The following is a 17469-nucleotide window of genomic DNA, read 5'->3' as shown; positions in this document are numbered from 1 at the left end:
CAGATTTTTCCCGCCAGCTGGTAGAGTATTCAATTTGTTCCGAAGCCCCATTTCCTCGAGCCATTGAAGAAGTGTTTTATGCCTTTTGCTGGATGCTGAAAAATTCCGATTACCTTGGAACACCTGCTGAAAGCGTAGTATTGGCACTCCACCGGTGCCAATCTCTGTATAGCTTTGACATTAAAATGTATCCAGCAAGGTGTAAGCAAACCAGATGGGGTCTTCTTGGCGTACTGCCCTACGCTTATAAATTTTGTTCCCAGTCCAGCTCGATTGTTGTGTCTAATGGATCCATTATTACCATTTGGTTTTATGATGGGGTGTCCTTGTAATAGTTGTTGTTACAGGTTGTATTAAAATTAGATCAAAACTATCCCCTTGAAATCCTAGCTGCTTTTCAGCAGCTGATTACCCGGGACTTTTTCAACTTGTTACAACTTACCAATTGTTTTTATTTCTAAACTCTCGTTAAATCAAAACTCCATTTTATTTCTGTGTTCTGTTTCCTGTTTTATTTTGGTTGTTCTTGTTGTTGTTATATTGAATGACACGAAAACTATTTGTTTTTTTTTTTTTGTGGGGAATTAAGATGATGTTAATAAGATTTACTAATAATTTAGTTTAATTTTCCCCAATTCTAGTCTTCTAGTAGCTTTTTGCTGTATGTTGTTGTTGTTGGATAATAGCTTTTGTTCTATTCTTACACATTGTTGTTGTTGTTGTTTAGGCAAAAAGAAGACAATATTAATAAATGATTTCGGTATGCTTCTTCTTCTTCTTCTCGATTTCATAGAAGTTAAAAATTAGTATATTGTTGTTGTGTGAAAATGTTTGTTGGATTTAATGGTTTAAATGTTTACATTTTTTGTACTTATTATGTAGTTAATTATGGATGGGAGTTTTTGTTTGTTTGTTGTTGGTTGGTTGGTTGACAATGACCACTGAAGAAATTTTTGTGTTAGTTTTCTTTATTTGTTTTTGTACTTAATTATGATTTCCATAACAATTCTTTTTCACAAAAAAATTATTATTTTGTTTTGTTTTTTCTTCCTAAGGATGTTATTTGTTTTTTTTTTTTTTTTTAATATATTTGTTTATATATTGTAATTATTATATATAGTTTAAGTATTTTTCCCAAGAGCATTTTTTATACATGTATTATACACGTAAATGTGAAAGAAAAAAATTATAGTTAATATTTTTTTGTTTTGTAATTATAACAACCTTTTTAACTTAATTTGCTAAATTTTTATTCATATTTTCCACAATTTCAACCAAAAAAAATGGAGCTAAGGTATTTGAAACAAAAACCAAAACAGAAAGTGTTTTTTTGAGTGATTTTTAAAAAATTGGAAAAAACACATTTCGTTTGGTTTTTGTTTTTTTTTATTTGAGGTTAACATTTATTATTTGTTTTGTTATAAAAACAGGAATTTAAGCAAGTATTTATTTATTTATTTTGTGTTGTTGTTGTGGTTCTTCATTTGAGTTTTGTTATTATACTAAGCTGTAATATTAATAAATATTAGTTGTATTAATCAATCCAAATAACTTACAATACATATCTTCTTCATTGGGGTTTTGTTTGTTTTGTTTTTACGTGGGTTATATAAGTATGTATGCATGAATGTTTGTTGGGATTTTTACAGTTAGTTTTGGTTTTCCAATAGATTATCACAAGATTCCATTAGGGGGCAAATGATGTTTCCCAGTTTTGGGAAGATGGATATTCACAAGTGCCAGTAATTGTGTTTTTTGGTTATTCTCTTCGTTCTTCTCCTCGTCACCTTTTTTACAATTGAGAATAATTTGTATACTTTGAGCCCTAAAGTAAACAAGTTATTCACATACTTTTTTAATGAAATTAATAAAAATTAACATTTTCAAAATCTAAATTTGAACAATTAGTAGACAAATGTGAATTTTGCAGATTTGCCAAGTAGAAATTGTTGTGACAATCTATCAGTTTATTTTGTTTTTAATATCATTTTGTTTGTTTGTTTTAGTGAAAATTTCTTTTAGCACATGTAACATGTATATGTATTATATGTAGTAGGTATGTATGTATATATTTTTCATATTTTTTAGTTTCGAGTAAAACAAATGTATGTGGTGTAAGAAACACATTTTTTATTTAATAAAAATTAAAAAAAGGAAGAGAAAAGAGAATAAAAAAAATTAAAGAAATGGCGAATTTTTGAGGTTATGAGTTAACACCAAAGGACTTGTGTGTTCTCCCACAGGTTATGCTTGATCTACACTAGGTAATTAAAATTGCCGCCAGCCAAGCTCAGGTTATTTGTGAGAGGTTTTTAATTAAAAATATCTCTCATAATAAACGAGACTAGCCGTAATTGTCAGTTTGTTGATGCGAAAGGTTGTTCAAAAGTATTGGGGGTTTATATTTTCCGCAGCTTTCAACAAACCCTCTCACACACAAACTGACAACTGCCACAATCACAGTTGCCTAATGTAGCTCAAGACTTTTGTAAATGTTTTAAAAACAAAGAAATAATGTTAAACGAATATCTCTTTATTAATTAAAATTAATAATACTGTTGTTATATAGCATTTTTAATGTTTCTGTTTTTTTTTTTAGAAATGAAAAAAAAAATAATTGTTAATAGTAGTTGTTAAATAGTGGTAGTGGTGGTGGTTATTTTCTTTCTTTCTTTTGGACAAATTAAATTTGATAGAAGAAGAAATTAGTTTTATTTGTTTGTGCAAAATGTAATAATTTATAATCATAATAATAGTAATTAATTAATAATAATAGTTATACAGGTACTTCTTTGAAGTATTTTGTGTGTGTGTGTGTAAATGATTTGTTTTCATTATAAATATATATAAAGAAGTATATACAAAAATAAAGAGGAAAAGGCCAAAGAAACAATTGTAGGACATAAAGTGAATGTATACAGAACAATTGAATAAGAAAAAACTCATAAAACTACAAATGCTGGTTGTAAACATAAGGTTGTTGCAGTTTAAACGTCATTTACACTAGCGCTTCGCATCATGACAAACTGTTCCATTTCGAAAATATACCTTAAATAGATCACAATAGATCAGTTCATGATAATACAAACGATGTTAGTAAAAAATAACACATTTTAATATTAAAAAAGTAAAAAAAAAACGCAATTAATAATTTGTAAAAGTTGACTTCTCTCTCTCTCTGGGTCAAGTTGTAAGTAAGATTTTGTTTTTATAGTTCTGCACATTTTATGTTGGTAGTTAGGTTATGTTTTGTATGCTGTTCGTTTGTTTGTTCTTATTATAGAGAGCTGCATCATCATCATCTGCTTCTCCTCTGATGAATTTAGTAATACACATTACCATAATCGTTATTTTGTGACTTAATGCATGGCATAAAGGAATCGGTTTCTTCTTCTTTTGTTGTTATTCTATGATCCACAAATTTGTATTGTTGTTTCTTGAACATATTCAAATCACATTCGTATTGATTTTTATATTCTTGTTGACGCTGCTGCCATCGATTATTAAAATTATATGAAGACGAGGAAAATAGATCATCATAGCCTTGTGGCTTCTCTTGCTGCCGATGTTGTTGTTTTTTGCGTTTAGTTTTATTGTTTTGTAATTCAGCCTCCCAATGTCAAACTTGCGGTTTATGTTTCCCACCACAAATGCCACAGGCAATACCAATTAGATGGCACACTCTCAATGGTGGGTAACACCACAAGCAGGGCACCAATAAAGACAATAAGGTTAGACCAATCCATCTGCAGGAAAAAGAAGGAAACACATAAGTATTGGATTATCCCATTGCTATCGAGCCGACAACAATCGAACGATCGTCCTACTTTTAAAAACAAGACATCAATAGTTTTTTTTAGAGAAAACATCTATTCAGCATGACTGAATAAGGTTTTCTCATAGGAAACTTCTAGTCAGCCTAGTTGAATAAGGTTTTCTCAAAGAAAACTTCTATTCAGCCTGTCTGAATAAGGTTTTTTGCATAGAAAACTTCTATTCAACCTGGCTGAATAAGGTTTTCTCTTAGAAAACTCCTATACAGCCTGACTGAATACAAAACTTCTATTCATCCTGGCTGAATAAGGTTTTCTCAAAGAAAACTTCTAGTCAGCCTGGCTGAATAAGAGTTTCTCACAGAAAACTTCTATTCAGCCTGGCTGAATAAGGGTTTCTCATAGAAAACTTCTATTCAGCCTGGCTGAATAAGGGTTTCTCATAGAAAACATCTATTCCGTCTGGCTGAATAAAGTTTTCTCTTAGAAAACTTCTATTCAGCCTGGCTGAATAAAGTTTTCTCTTAGAAAACTTCTATTCAGCCTGGCTGAATAAAGTTTTCTCTTAGAAAACTTCTATTCAGCCTGGCTGAATATAGTTATCTCTTAGAAAACTTCTATTCAGCCTGGCTGAATATAGTTTTCTCTTAGAAAACTTCTATTCAGTCTGGCTGAATAAAGTTTTCTCTTAGAAAACTTCTATTCAGCCTGGCTGAATAAAGTTTTCTCTTAGAAAACTTCTATTCAGCCTGGCTGAATAAAGTTTTCTCTTAGAAAACTTCTATTCAGCCTGGCTGAATAAAGTTTTCTGAATAAAGTTTTCTCTATTCAGCCTGGCTGAATAAAGTTTTCTCTTAGAAAACTTCTATTCAGCCCGGCTGAATAAGGTTTTTTGCTTAGAAAATTTCTATTCAGCCTGGCTGAACAAACTTTTCTCTTAGAAAGCTTCTATTCAGCCTGGCTGAACAAACTTTTCTCATAGAAAACTTCTATTCAACCTGGCTGAATAAGGTTTTTGCTTAGAAAACTTAGAAAACTTCTATTCAGCCTGGCTGAATAAGGGTTTCTCATAGAAAACTTCTATTCAGCCTGGCTGAATAAGGGTTTCTCATAGAAAACTTCTATTCAGCCTGTCTGAATAAGGTTTTTTGTATAGAAAACTTTTATTCAACCTGGCTGAATAAGGTTTTTTGCTTAGAAAACTTCTATTCAGCCTGGCTGAACAAACTTTTCTCATAGAAAACTTCTATTCAACCTGGCTGAATAAGGTTTTTTGCTTAGAAAACTTAGAAAACTTCTATTCAGCCTGGCTGAATAAAGTTTTCTCTTAGAAAACTTCTATTCAGCCTGGCTGAATAAGGGTTTCTCATAGAAAACTTCTATTCAGCCTGTCTGAATAAGGTTTTTTGCATAGAAAACTTCTATTCAACCTAACTGAATAAAGTTTTCTCATAGAAAACTTCTATTCAGCCTGGCTGAATAAAGTTTTCTCTTAGAAAACCTCTATACAGCCTAGCTGAATAGAAAACTTCTATTCAACCTGGCTGAGTAAGGTTTTTTGCATAGAAAACTTCTATTCAACCTGGCTGAATAAGGTTTTTTTTGCATAGAAAGGTTCTATTCAGCCTGGCTGAATAAAGTTTTCTCTTAGAAAACTTCTATACAGCCTAGCTGAATAGAAAACTTCTATTCAACCTGGCTGAATAAGGTTTTTTTGCATAGAAAATTTCTATTCAACCTGGCTGAATAAGCTTTTTCATAGAAAACTTCTATTCAGCCTGGCTAAATAAGATTTTCTCATAGAAAACCTCTATTCAGACTAGCTGAATAAGTTTCCTTTAAGAAAACTTCTATTCCTGGAGAGTATAGAGGAAGCTGTAATTTTGCAAATATCTCCCGCAGTTCTTCTAGGACATAAGAAATGTATTGTCAAACTGATTTTATATTCAATGATAAGACTCCCGCCGAATACGATGATCAAAAACATAACAAACAGGTGGTTCATAAATAGCTTACCTTTTGGTGCATCCACTTTCATTGGCACACTCGCAGGGATGTTGAGGTGTTTCACCTTCGGAATCACTCATAAAATGATAAAGCATACAACGTGCACAACCAATACCCGAAATACATTCGAATCCCGAACGAAAACAATCCGGGGCAAATTCACAGGCACCCCGACGATTCCATTCATCACTGTACAATTCTTGGCAATAACGACACCGCGACATTTGATTGTGTATTGGTGCCGTGGTGGATTTCTGATGCATTTTATGTTTGAGTATATCAATTTCGGTATCTTTGATTAGAACATTTGAAATGGGCGAAGATTGGGATCCAGCTAGACAATGAGAAGCTTCAATGGCATTTAATTTCTTAAGGGTTGTTATGGAATCGCAACGTGTTAGGACTTGTGCGGCAACAGGTTGATCCACTACTGGATAATTATAGTCATGAACCTGGAGCGAGGGAGAAAGGGAAAAGCATTAACGGAAGAGTTCATCAAAGATGTCTGCACAACACAACTTACCGCAGTTAATGTTACATAGGAATAATTTTCACTAGGAGCTATAACTGGAGATGTTTCCACAGTTGTTATTGTTGTGTTGGATGTTGTTGTTGTTGCAGTCGTTGTGTTTGGATTCCCCATCGACGACAATGTGTTATTTTGAGCTGAGTTCATGGAAGTTAGAGGTGGTGTGGTTTGCAAGCAAGTATTTTCACCCGATATGTAATGAATTTTGGCAACTTCTTTATCATTCTTGTCCTGAGTACCATCAGTATAACGTTCTCCACGATCTTTAAAGCTGCGACTATTTTCACTGCCCTCCGGACTGGAATAGCCTTTTTGTTTATTCTCCAAAGATTCACACGGTAAGTCGAGAGTCTAGGATGAAAAAAAAGAACAACAAAGTGATAAAGGAATTGATGTATGAATTTTGAGTGTGTGTGTGTGTAGGTGAGTTACCATGAAAACATCATCTTCGCCCACAGAATCATATTTGGTCAATGGTGGACATATAATGGAAGGATTCGATTTTGCCATGCCGTCAATTAATTCATTGTATGCTCGCAGTACTCCCTTGTCGAAGGCTCGGGCATCAGCCGCTGCCTGAAATGTGAGACCATTCCGCTGTTTGCCGGCACGCCAATGATGAAATGTTGGCATAACTTTGTAATATTTTAGATCGCGATTAATCACACAACTTAAAATAACCTGAAAGGAATGGAAGGAAGGAAGTTTTGAAAAGAGTTTTGGAATTGAATTCTTCACTACTCACGCTTTGATCCGATATTCTTTGACCATATATGATGTATTCATGTCCGGTAGCACCAGGGGATAGCCTGGCACGTTTACGTATTGAAACGTTGGCCAGGCCACCCCCTGCCAGTGGTAACCAACCTTCAGTGCTTTCGTCTCTGGTCATAACCTGTGCTCTTACTGTTACTAAAAAATCGCTGAAAAGGGAATTGGAAGTAAATTATTGGGATTTTATTGGAATAGTTGGCAAAGAATTTATAAAACAATTGATGTTTGAGAGCTCCACATTGATCGACCGACGCGAAGATACATTTTCAAATTTGGTAGCAAAGACAAAAAGCATTTTGGGTATCAAAGGGTTAATTGCGGAGGAATACTTATCGACTTCAAGACTTTTAAATACTGTAAGTTCTTGGATGGCACCGTGGTACAATGGTATGCACACCCGCTTTGCACACAGAAGGTCGTGGGTTCGATTCCCCGGCTAGGCAACATCAACATTTTCAACGGTGGCAAAATACCTCTCAGTAATGTTGACGACATTTCCTGAGTATTTCCACGTATCCACAAGTGGTGTCTTAGGACACGCCGTTCGGGACTCATGATATGAGAGAAGTCTCCCTCGTCCCGCCTAGGATGTTTGTGGAACAATTATTATAAGTTCTTATGGAAGTTCCCGTACCAAAATGGAACGGGCAAAGTGGGGTTCTTGGCTTGGCTAAAATGGGAGGAAAAATGGAACGGAAACGTGGGGTTCTTGACTTGGCGAAAATGAGAGGAAAATGGAACGGGCAAAGTGGGGTTCTTGACTTGGCTAAAATGAGAGGACAAATTGAACGGGCAGTGGGGTTCTTGACTTGGCTGAAATGAGACGAAAATGGATAGGACAAACTGGGGTTCTTGACTTGGCTAAAAGGAGAGGAAAATGGAACGGTATACCGAAAAAAGTTTTGCATATTGCGGATAGACATTCTGAAAGTAGACGTCAATAGGTTTCATTTGCACCGGGTCACATTTTCTCAGCTACCCCAGAAGGTCGTTTAAAGTCCTCTTTAGTAAAGAGAAGACCTTCTATAGTAGACAGTGGAATATATTTTAAAGGTCTTCTTTAGTAGAAGGAAGACTTTTTGGGGACTTCTTTAGTAGACAGAAGACTTTTTTAAGGTCTACTCTAGAAGACAGAAGACTTTTTTAAGGTTTTCACTGGAATACAACAGAAGATCTTTTAAGGTCTTCTAAAGCAGACAGAAGACCCTTTAAGGTCTTCTCTAGTAGACAGAAGACCCTTTAAGGTCTTCTCTAGTAGACAGAAGACCTCTTAAGGTATTCTATGGTAGAAAAATATGAAAATCTGAAAATCTTTTTGCATATAATGGACCTATTGAAGGTAGTTTATACACAAAAGGATAAAATATAAAATCCTCAAAGGATCTTCTATCAATATCTATCTATCTTTTCTATCTTTTTTGAGTAGTTGAACATCCCTCCCACTCCTTGCTGGAGTAGTTTCAATTCATGCATTTAAATCAAAAGTTTTCTGTAAGGAGATGCAAATTTATATGTATTTTTTTACCCTTTATTATGATGAGTATTCTGTTTTGATTGGAGTAGTTTAACAGCCTTTCCTTATTAATTTTAAGCTACTATATTAAGTCATGAAATTTGTTATTTTAAACTCAAATGTAGTATACAGCCCTAAGGTTGAAAGACTGGGCATTATAAAATGGAAATAAATTGAAATTGAAATAGATTGGCTTTCGTGGACCTCCTGAAAGTTATCTATGGATAAAGGCTGCATATAAATGTCCTTCAAGAGTTTTTATTTGTTTAGAATAGGCCTTATCGAGAAAACAAACCTAGCGAAGAAATGTAGATGAATTTGAATGAAGTCTCGTTTTTTTCAACCCTCTGAAACCCCTCTTCTATGGGTGAAAGACCTCCTAAGTCTACCTCTTGAATGAGCAGAATGTCTTTTAAGGACTGATGTGTAATTTGTTTACCATTATCTTTGTTTCATTTACAAAATGTTTGTCTTAAATCTTAAATCTTCCCCTCTAAAAGATGTACATCATAGTAAAAAGGATAATATATCCTGACTCTCACCTCTGGAAGGTGTCCCTGAATTAAACCTAATACAAGGACTTCTGTCCGATTGGTTTTCATTCATTCATATTCTTTGTGATAGCAGAAAATTGACGAGTTATAATAGATGTTGTCGGTTTTGGTTGGTTGTTTGTTCTTGAAGGTTGGCCACAAAAAAAAAAAAACTATTTTTTTCATTCATACATATAGCATTGGAGGATGAGTGTGTGTAATGATGCTGCTCTTAAAAGAAACAAATACGTAGAGAGAATTTCAAAGCAAAAGAGAGTATAAGCTTAACTTTCTTCGTATTAAACAAAAACTTGTTTTTGTCATTTGTAATTATTTTAAAGAAATAAACCCAGACGTTATAATACAATTTCAATGACAAAAAATAATTGTTATTTAATTTTATTCAGAATTAATAATTCTAAATAAAATATTAATTTTTCATTATATTTTCCCAACCTATCCTAATGTAAAATGAGTACTTCTCAACAGCAGAGTAATAAAGAGCCCACAATTACCATGAGAGTGGAGAAAACCAAAAGTACAAAACGGATGTGATACACATATTTCATATACAAATGCATTATACAGAGCAGAAATAAACAGAAAATAATTATAATCTACTTTGAAATTGTCTTAAATTTTTTGCAATATGTTGAATTTTTGCTATAATTATATTGAAATTGTTCCTCAAATTACCTTTGCAAATTGAACACAAACCCAACCTTAAAATTTGAAATTTTGCTATCCTCCGTATCCTTATGAATGAACAACAAAATTCAATGGATGTGTTCTCTCTCTCTTGTTCTCACGCACATTTCCAGGCTCTTTGGTATGTACTCTCTTTCTGCTATATGCACCTGTTCAATTGAAATTGGTCCTAACGCAAGATTTTTTTCTTTAAATAAAATAATACCGAATAAATCCTCAGGTTTTTCTTTCCACTTCAAATAATCGTATCTTTTAAAGCTTCACATCCACCCACTTCAAATGCAATAAATGCAAATATTGATCAACATACTTAAATATGTACACATTTTATTCTATGCTCAATGATTCTTTGTTAAATCATCCTCCTCGAAAATAACAACAACAAAAAGAAATCGAAAAATAACTCTAAATGAAAATCTTTACGGTAAAGATTCTTTACCCAAAATATATGAACTTACCTCTCATGTCCTTCTGTCATGATTCGTAATCAGAAAGCTAATATAAAAGCGTTTCACCATGTTTATTAAAAAATTCAGACGACATGCAGAATAACACAAACTTTAAAACTTTGTGTGGACCCCGACGACACCACTTCCACTTGTATTTTCTTCTTCTGTGTGGTGTGGTGTATGGACAAACAGACAGACAGCCAGCCAGCCAGACAAAAAAGACAAGTTACACAAACGATTTTCTTTCCGATTCGTTTAAAACCACTCCGCCCTCCTCTCTCTGGATAAAAACTTTATGTAATTTTCCGTATTTATTCAATGCAATTTAATCCTTTTTTGCATTATTTTTACTTGGGCCGAATATCATCACACTACTTTGTTTCCTTTTTCTCCTGTGTCTATTGGTATTTCTTGTAAAAAGAGTTGTCCAAGTAAATTTTTTCACAACGGACGAACAACCAACTCCCTAATTTATTTTTTGTTCATCACTTCATCACTATTTCGTCATAACCTTTTGTTCTTCTAACACAATCTGGGGTTTCATTTACAATTTCACATTTATTTACAATATATTAAGGACATTTTATAATTATTTGTCTCAGCAAAAATTATTAAAAGATGCAAGAAGTTGATAGTTGATGTATATATTTTATTTTTTGTATTGGGTAGGCAGATGGATCTAAAGTTTGGAAAATGTGTAGGCAGAGATCTATAGACGGGGAAAAGTGGGTAGGGATTAGAGCTGGCAAAAAATCGATGGCACTATCGATAATATCGATTATTATTTAAAAATTCAATATCGATAGATAGTTTTGCCTATCGATATTATCGGAATAAAAACCCCTAATCTGAAATCCATTGAAATAAATAGAAATTTCGCTGCTTTTCAAGAAAATCATTGACATTTCCGCCATTTTCATCTCCAAATTAATGGCGATGACAACTTAACGATAATATCGATAGCAATCGATATTTTAAAACATTATATCGAAAATATCTAATGTTGGGAATATCGATGGTTTGCCAGCTCTAGTAGGGATACGAATTTATCGAGATGCTTCGATAAATCGATAACTTTCCATTGATGTTATTGATTGTATCGCTAGAGCCCAATATACTCTTATGTTACACGCTAAAACTTTCATACGAAACTTTCCCATTATTTTGGCGTTCATAGATCGAGTTCCATACAAAAGTAATTTTATGAAATTACTGTAATGGGGAACTCGACCTAAGAACGCCATAATAATGGGAAAGTTTCGTATGAAAGTTTCAGCGTGTAACATAAGAGATACACTAGCACCTAAAATCAACATTTGTGCCAAATACGTCATTTATTTGACCGATATTAAAAAGAATTGACAACTTAAATGCGCATTCTTATTCAAATATATGTAAATGCGACTTGGGAATATTCTGGCTACTTTCCCTGATTCCTCTATTTGCCGAAGTTATTCGCTCATTCCTCCTAGAGCTTGCAAACTATCGATATTCACAACTTTATGGTCCGTTCCAGAACCTGCAAGAAGCTACTATTTTTTAATACGATAACTGCTCTGTTCCAATACCTGCAAGAAGCTACTATTTTTTAATACGATAACATTTTTTCCTTTTGTGTTATCGGAAAAAATAGTAAATATAACTAGTGGTCTGTTCCTGAACTGCAAAAATCTACTAGTTTTTACTACTTTTTCCGATAACACAAAGGAAAAATTGTTATCGAAGTAAAAAATAGTAGATGGTTGCAGGTTCTGGAACAGAGCATAGGCGTTTACACCAGACAGTTTGTCTTCAAATACAACTCTGATTTACTAACACATACATACATTTGTCGGTTGTCTTCCAGCTGTCCATCATTTTTCACAGACAGCCGGGTTAACAAATGTTTGACTTTTTTGTAAAAAAGAAGTGAGATAATATTTGAAATGTGTTGAAAACAAAAGCACATGAACAAAAAGAAAATATGTGAATGGAAAACAAAAAGAAATCGACGATTTTCATTCATAATTTTACAACTGTTTTTGTAGTTGTCTGGACGCCTACGTCACTCAGGCAAGTTTTAAGCCCTCGGCACATACGGTCCGTTTAGTGACACGTTGGGACATGCGTTGTCCCAAAACAGTTAAATTATGTTAAACTTTAATGCGCCAGCCATGTTGTTGTTTTTCAAAAAACTTCGCATCACTTACACATTTTTCATATGGTTGTTGTAGCGCGTCGCACAACGCACCGTATGTGCCGAGCGCTTTAGGTTTTTGACAATCAATACATGTACTCAACTGTCCTGGCATGTGTAAACGCAGGGTTAAGCTGAGTACACATTGCCAGTTTTGAATGACAGCTTTGTTCATGGTACAATAAAGTCCAATTTACATTATCAACTTTTTCGTCATTTACAGCTGTTTTGTCATTTATTTGCTAAAACAGGCAACATTTTGCGTCATTTACCATACAAAAATAAATGACGATAGCTACGTCATTTATTCTAAACAACGCACGAAAACACCATACTTTTATACGCAACCCTGCTTTTTCGTCATAAACTACCAAAAAATGCAACTGTTTTATGACGTCTTTGTTTGTTTGTGTGTGTTGTAGAAAAACAAAAATACTCAAACGATGACAAAAGTGAAAATAAATGGTTAAAAAACTTGCAAAAATTATGTTTTTTGTTTTTGGAATTAATTTAAGTTATTTGATACACATTTGTGTTGTGAAATTCCTTTTTTCTGAATAAATATATTGTGTGCGTGTGTTTGTGTTATTGTATAAGTGTGTATGTGCGATTGTTTGCGTAAGCAAATGACGCAATAAACAGATGTAAATACACTTCATTTGATTCTAGGATTTCGTAAAACGAAATCATTTAATATGCATATGTAAATTGTACTTAATACAGGTAGCATTATCATGCCACCTGATGGTAACATAATTGGTCTGTTCCAGAACTGCAAGAATCTACTAATTTTTACTATTTGTTCCGATAACATAAAGGGAAAAATGTTATCGTAGTAAAAAATAGTAGCTTCTTGAAGGTTGTGGAACAAATGTGTCAATTGCTTTGAATTGATGTCAATTTTTGACATCTTAAGGCCTGCGTACATAAGCTGCTTTGCCTGATTGCCTTGCTTACCTGCTTCATTTCTGACGTAATAAAAATAATAGAATAAAGACGAAATTTCGAACTGGGTTGCCATCAGTTGGAAATTGGGTCGGCCTTCTTTGTTCTTTTATTTTTTTATTGAAGCAGCAAAGCAAGGCAATCAGGCAAAGCAGCTTATGTACGCAGGCCTTTATGTTGCCAACAATTGCCGATGCGGCTACCTGTGTATTTGTACCATGGTTTTGTTGGTGCTTGCTAGTGTGGTCGTTCATTTTTGTCATTCATCATGCAACCACAAAATGTTTTGTGGTTGCTGGACGGTTGGACAGTTATCGATAACTGCAAAATATCGACATTCAAAACTGGCAATGTGTACTGCTCTTTAATAGATTCTTGTAGTTCTGGAACAGACCATTTATGTATGTTCCAAAACTGCAAGAATCTACAAAGTTTTACTACGATAACAATTTTTCCTTTATGTTATCGAAAAAAATAGTAAAAATTAGTATATTCTTGCAGTTCTGAAATTTGTTGGTTTCCGTTCACATAATTGGTCTGTTCCAGTACTGCAAGAATCTACTAATTTTTACTATTTTTTCCGATAACATAAAGGAAAAAAAGTTATCGTAGTAAAAAATAGTAGCTTCTTGCAGGTTCTGGAACACAGCAAATAGGTCTGTCTGGTTACCTTAATATTTGTAACAATTTGTGGTTAAGAAAATCGAGTTTTAAAAGAGAGCGGAGGGGAAAGAGCCCCTCTATACGTTTCCCTCCCCGCTCTTACCCAAAAACTCGATTTTCTTTACTACAAATTATGCGCTTGTGACTACCCAGCCAACAATTTTTGCCGATGGCTCTGTAGTGCGATTCTCTAATTCATTTTTTGAGTAACCGACAAAAATCGGTAAAATTAAAATGCTTTTAATTTCGGTAATTGGCGATATTATTCGGTAAGTTAGCGACCAATAAAAAGTAGTCGCAAAGTTCTACCGATAGCAACAGTGTTGTCAACTTGCTTCCCAAATATCAAATTATAAAGGAATGCCAGAGCCTCCTAAAGTCCGTGTTTAGACACACAAATTTCTCGGGAAAGTAAATTCAGTTTTTAGGCAATAGGGGGTAGAAAAGAGTATTGAGGAGCTCTTTCCATTCCGCTCTCTCCCAAAAAACTCAATTTACTTTCCCGAGAAATTTGAGTGTCTAAACACAGACAAAGTACAGTACACATTGTCAGTTTTGAATGACGATTTTTTGCAATTATCGATAACAGTCCAACCGTCCAGCAACCACAAAATATTTGGTGGCTGCATGATGAATGACAAAAATTAACGGCCACACTACCAAGCAACAACAAAGATGTCATTCAAAACTGACAATGTGTACCCAGCTTAAAGGTGAATGCAGGAGGATTTGCAAAGAGGCTGTGGCATTTCTTTATAATTTGACATTTGGGGAAGCAAGCAAGATGATTGATTCTGTTCTGGCCTTAAATGTACAACATGGTAGAATAATAAAAGGTAACCTCATTTCAAAAAAACGAAGATACATCTCTGGATTTCTCTGTAAGTTAGCCTGTCTGTAATTAAACCTGCAATTGAAACTATCCAACCCTGCATGACAGGACAAAACAAAAACAAACTTTTGTTTATTTACATTTATTTAATAAGAGCATTTTATTTGAAGTGGCAAGTTAAAAATCGCATTTTCTGTGTGGATACTATTAATATTCCGTGTTTTATTTTTTTTTGCAGGGATAAAGATGACTTGTCTGGTGCTGACATTAAATTTCAAGTAATATGTAGTACATTGCTATATCTATTGGCTTTCCGCCAAGAGGAATGTCCATGTGAATAATGTACATATTTAAAATTGGGGAGACTTCCTCAGTTTCTAGGCTAACGAGGGCATATTATCATTAATTCGATCAAAAATGTGCCATATCGAAATAATGGCTTTGGCCCTCAAGAATGTTTGGACGAAATCCATTTCAGAAAATTTTGAGTCGAGGCGTGGCCGTCTGTACGTCTCGCTGGTTGGTGCTCACGATTACTCTCGAACAAAACAACCAACTTAATACAAACTGTGAATATCGTACTATGTTGTCCAAAATTAGTTTAAGTTGGATTTATCGATCCAATCCTCCCATAAAAAAGTTCAAACTTCTTTGCAAAAGTTTGCGCACAATAACTCTTATGTTTTTATTTGTTATAATATAAAAATAAGAAATTAAACATTTCTTTCCCCGTTCTGTCTTCTTAATGTTGGTTTACTATAGGACAAATTGATGGAACTGAGAAATTTCCACCAATGTATTACTAGCTTAAGGGTTGGTAACATGCCAAATCACTTGCACCCATGTTCGAATAGAACGTTTGGCATCGAACATTTGCTGGGTATCGGCCAACACCCTCGGGAAGTTCCAAACAAAATTTCTACATATTAAGGATACGTCTCGAATCTTTCGTGGGTTCTCCACGAGCTCCTGTAACAACGAAAGAAACGCTTTTAAAAATCGTTACCGCCACTAACTAAAATGACTAAGATAACTTACGAGAAAAGTTTACAACGATATAAAGTTTTTAATGGCAAGTCCAGGCTTCCTGACATAATTGTCCAAAATCTCCGGTGGGCACGATAGCTATCGAAAGGAGTGACTAACATTGGTCCAACCTTTGCATATCGTAATATTTGTCACAAACTTAAATCGTTTTAAAGGACAACTGCTACCATCCATTCCAAAGCCACTTCGCGGATCGTGTTGACAATTTGTATTTCCACTCTTTACGTGCTCCTTCAAATTTAAAACGTCAATTCCCTCCAACGTCGTTCCTTATTATTTAATTTTATTCTTATTGAAAATATTTAATTTTGGATTTTAAACATAACTGTCAAATATGTGTGTATCTATGTATGTGTATGTAATGATAAACACATACATAGAAAATTATTGTCAAATCCGTTTTGACAATGAAATGTTGTCAAAGGTTCAATTTAGAAAAAATTGTAATCATATGATTGCATAAGGTTACCTTTTTTAATTGTACCATGAATGTACAATAACAAACTCACAAATCCGCATAAAGAAAGTTATAGTACGTTTATATATAACAGGATTTAACAAACCCACTGGGTTCTAAATGTCAATTCCATTACATATACGTCAAACAAATCCTCATAAAGAAGGTTAACCCTGCAAAAGGCTATAATATAAACATGGCCTTAACCCGAAGTTAAACTGGCTTTAAATCAGGCATTAAGGCAGTATATAGTTTATATATAAGCGGATTCAATGGATGTTTACACTAGCCGTCAATGTCATATGACCTAAAAATTTTCTACGTTATACAGTCGCTAATGTGTGCAATATTGGGGATTTTCTTACGCCATTTACTTTTTGCGTCCACACCAGCAAAAATGCAATGAAATTACGTCTCAACATTGTCTGTGTGGGCAGGTGTGGAATGTTTTTACTATATATATAGACAGGCTATTAATGCCCGTAATTTCTAGCCCTAGGTAACCGGGTAGGTAGCTACCTATTAGATATCTTTACCTATGCGTTTGGTAAATTCTGCGTGCCATTTACCGATGCGTGTAAATTTATTCTACTACGGTTCTTCCGGCAAAAAGCTATAATAAAACCCTGCGTTTACACATGACAGGACAGTTGAGTACATGTATTGATTGTCAAAAACCCAAAACTTGCCTGTGTGACGTAGGCGTCCTGACAACTGCAAAAACAGTTGTAAAATTATGAATGAAAATCGTCGATTTCTTTTTGTTTTCCGTTCACATATTTTCTTTTTGTTCATGTTCTTTTGTTTTCAACACATTTTAATTATTATCTCACTTATTTTTACAAAAATGTCAAAAATTTGTTAACCCGACTGTCTGTGAAAAAATGATGGACAGCTGGGAGACAGCCGACAAATGCATGTATGTATTAGTAAATCAGAGTTGTATTTGAAGACAAATTGTCTGGTGTAAACGCCTAGTAAAACGGCTATTACTTCACCAATAAAACCCTAATGTAAACTAGCTATAAGCGTCAGGAGTTGCCATAGATATTAACCTCAAATG

General features: G+C 34.0%; 1 protein-coding gene across 1 annotated transcript; it reads right to left on the bottom strand.

The window, feature by feature from the left end:
* Positions 1 to 1987: 1987 nt before the first annotated feature.
* Positions 1988 to 11013, bottom strand: Spred (Sprouty-related protein with EVH-1 domain). The gene is made up of 6 exons (XM_073988281.1): positions 10296 to 11013; positions 7055 to 7232; positions 6742 to 6990; positions 6304 to 6660; positions 5790 to 6232; positions 1988 to 3746 (listed from the first exon to the last, which is right to left on the bottom strand). Exons 1-6 carry the CDS (start codon positions 10313 to 10315, stop codon positions 3620 to 3622), a joined length of 1374 nt encoding a protein of 457 aa, XP_073844382.1. The 5' UTR covers positions 10316 to 11013; the 3' UTR covers positions 1988 to 3619.
* Positions 11014 to 17469: the final 6456 nt, after the last annotated feature.

The sequence above is a fragment of the Musca autumnalis genome, unplaced genomic scaffold, assembly GCF_047663935.1.
Source record: "Musca autumnalis isolate F117 unplaced genomic scaffold, ASM4766393v1 scaffold_5, whole genome shotgun sequence".
Lineage (NCBI taxonomy): Eukaryota > Metazoa > Arthropoda > Insecta > Diptera > Muscidae > Musca > Musca autumnalis.
Note: the sequence above shows the minus strand (reverse complement) of the source record. Positions and strands in the feature narration are given on the sequence as shown.

Bases quoted from the DNA above. Each gene is read 5' to 3' on its own strand.
- Spred (XM_073988281.1), bottom strand. From the start codon at position 10,315: ATGACAGAAGGACATGAGAG. The intron at 6,233-6,303 runs GTAAGTTGTGTT...CCCTCGCTCCAG, and splicing joins CCTATGTAACATTAACTGCG to GTTCATGACTATAATTATCC. The intron at 3,747-5,789 runs GTAAGCTATTTA...TTTTTCCTGCAG, and splicing joins GAAAGTGGATGCACCAAAAG to ATGGATTGGTCTAACCTTAT.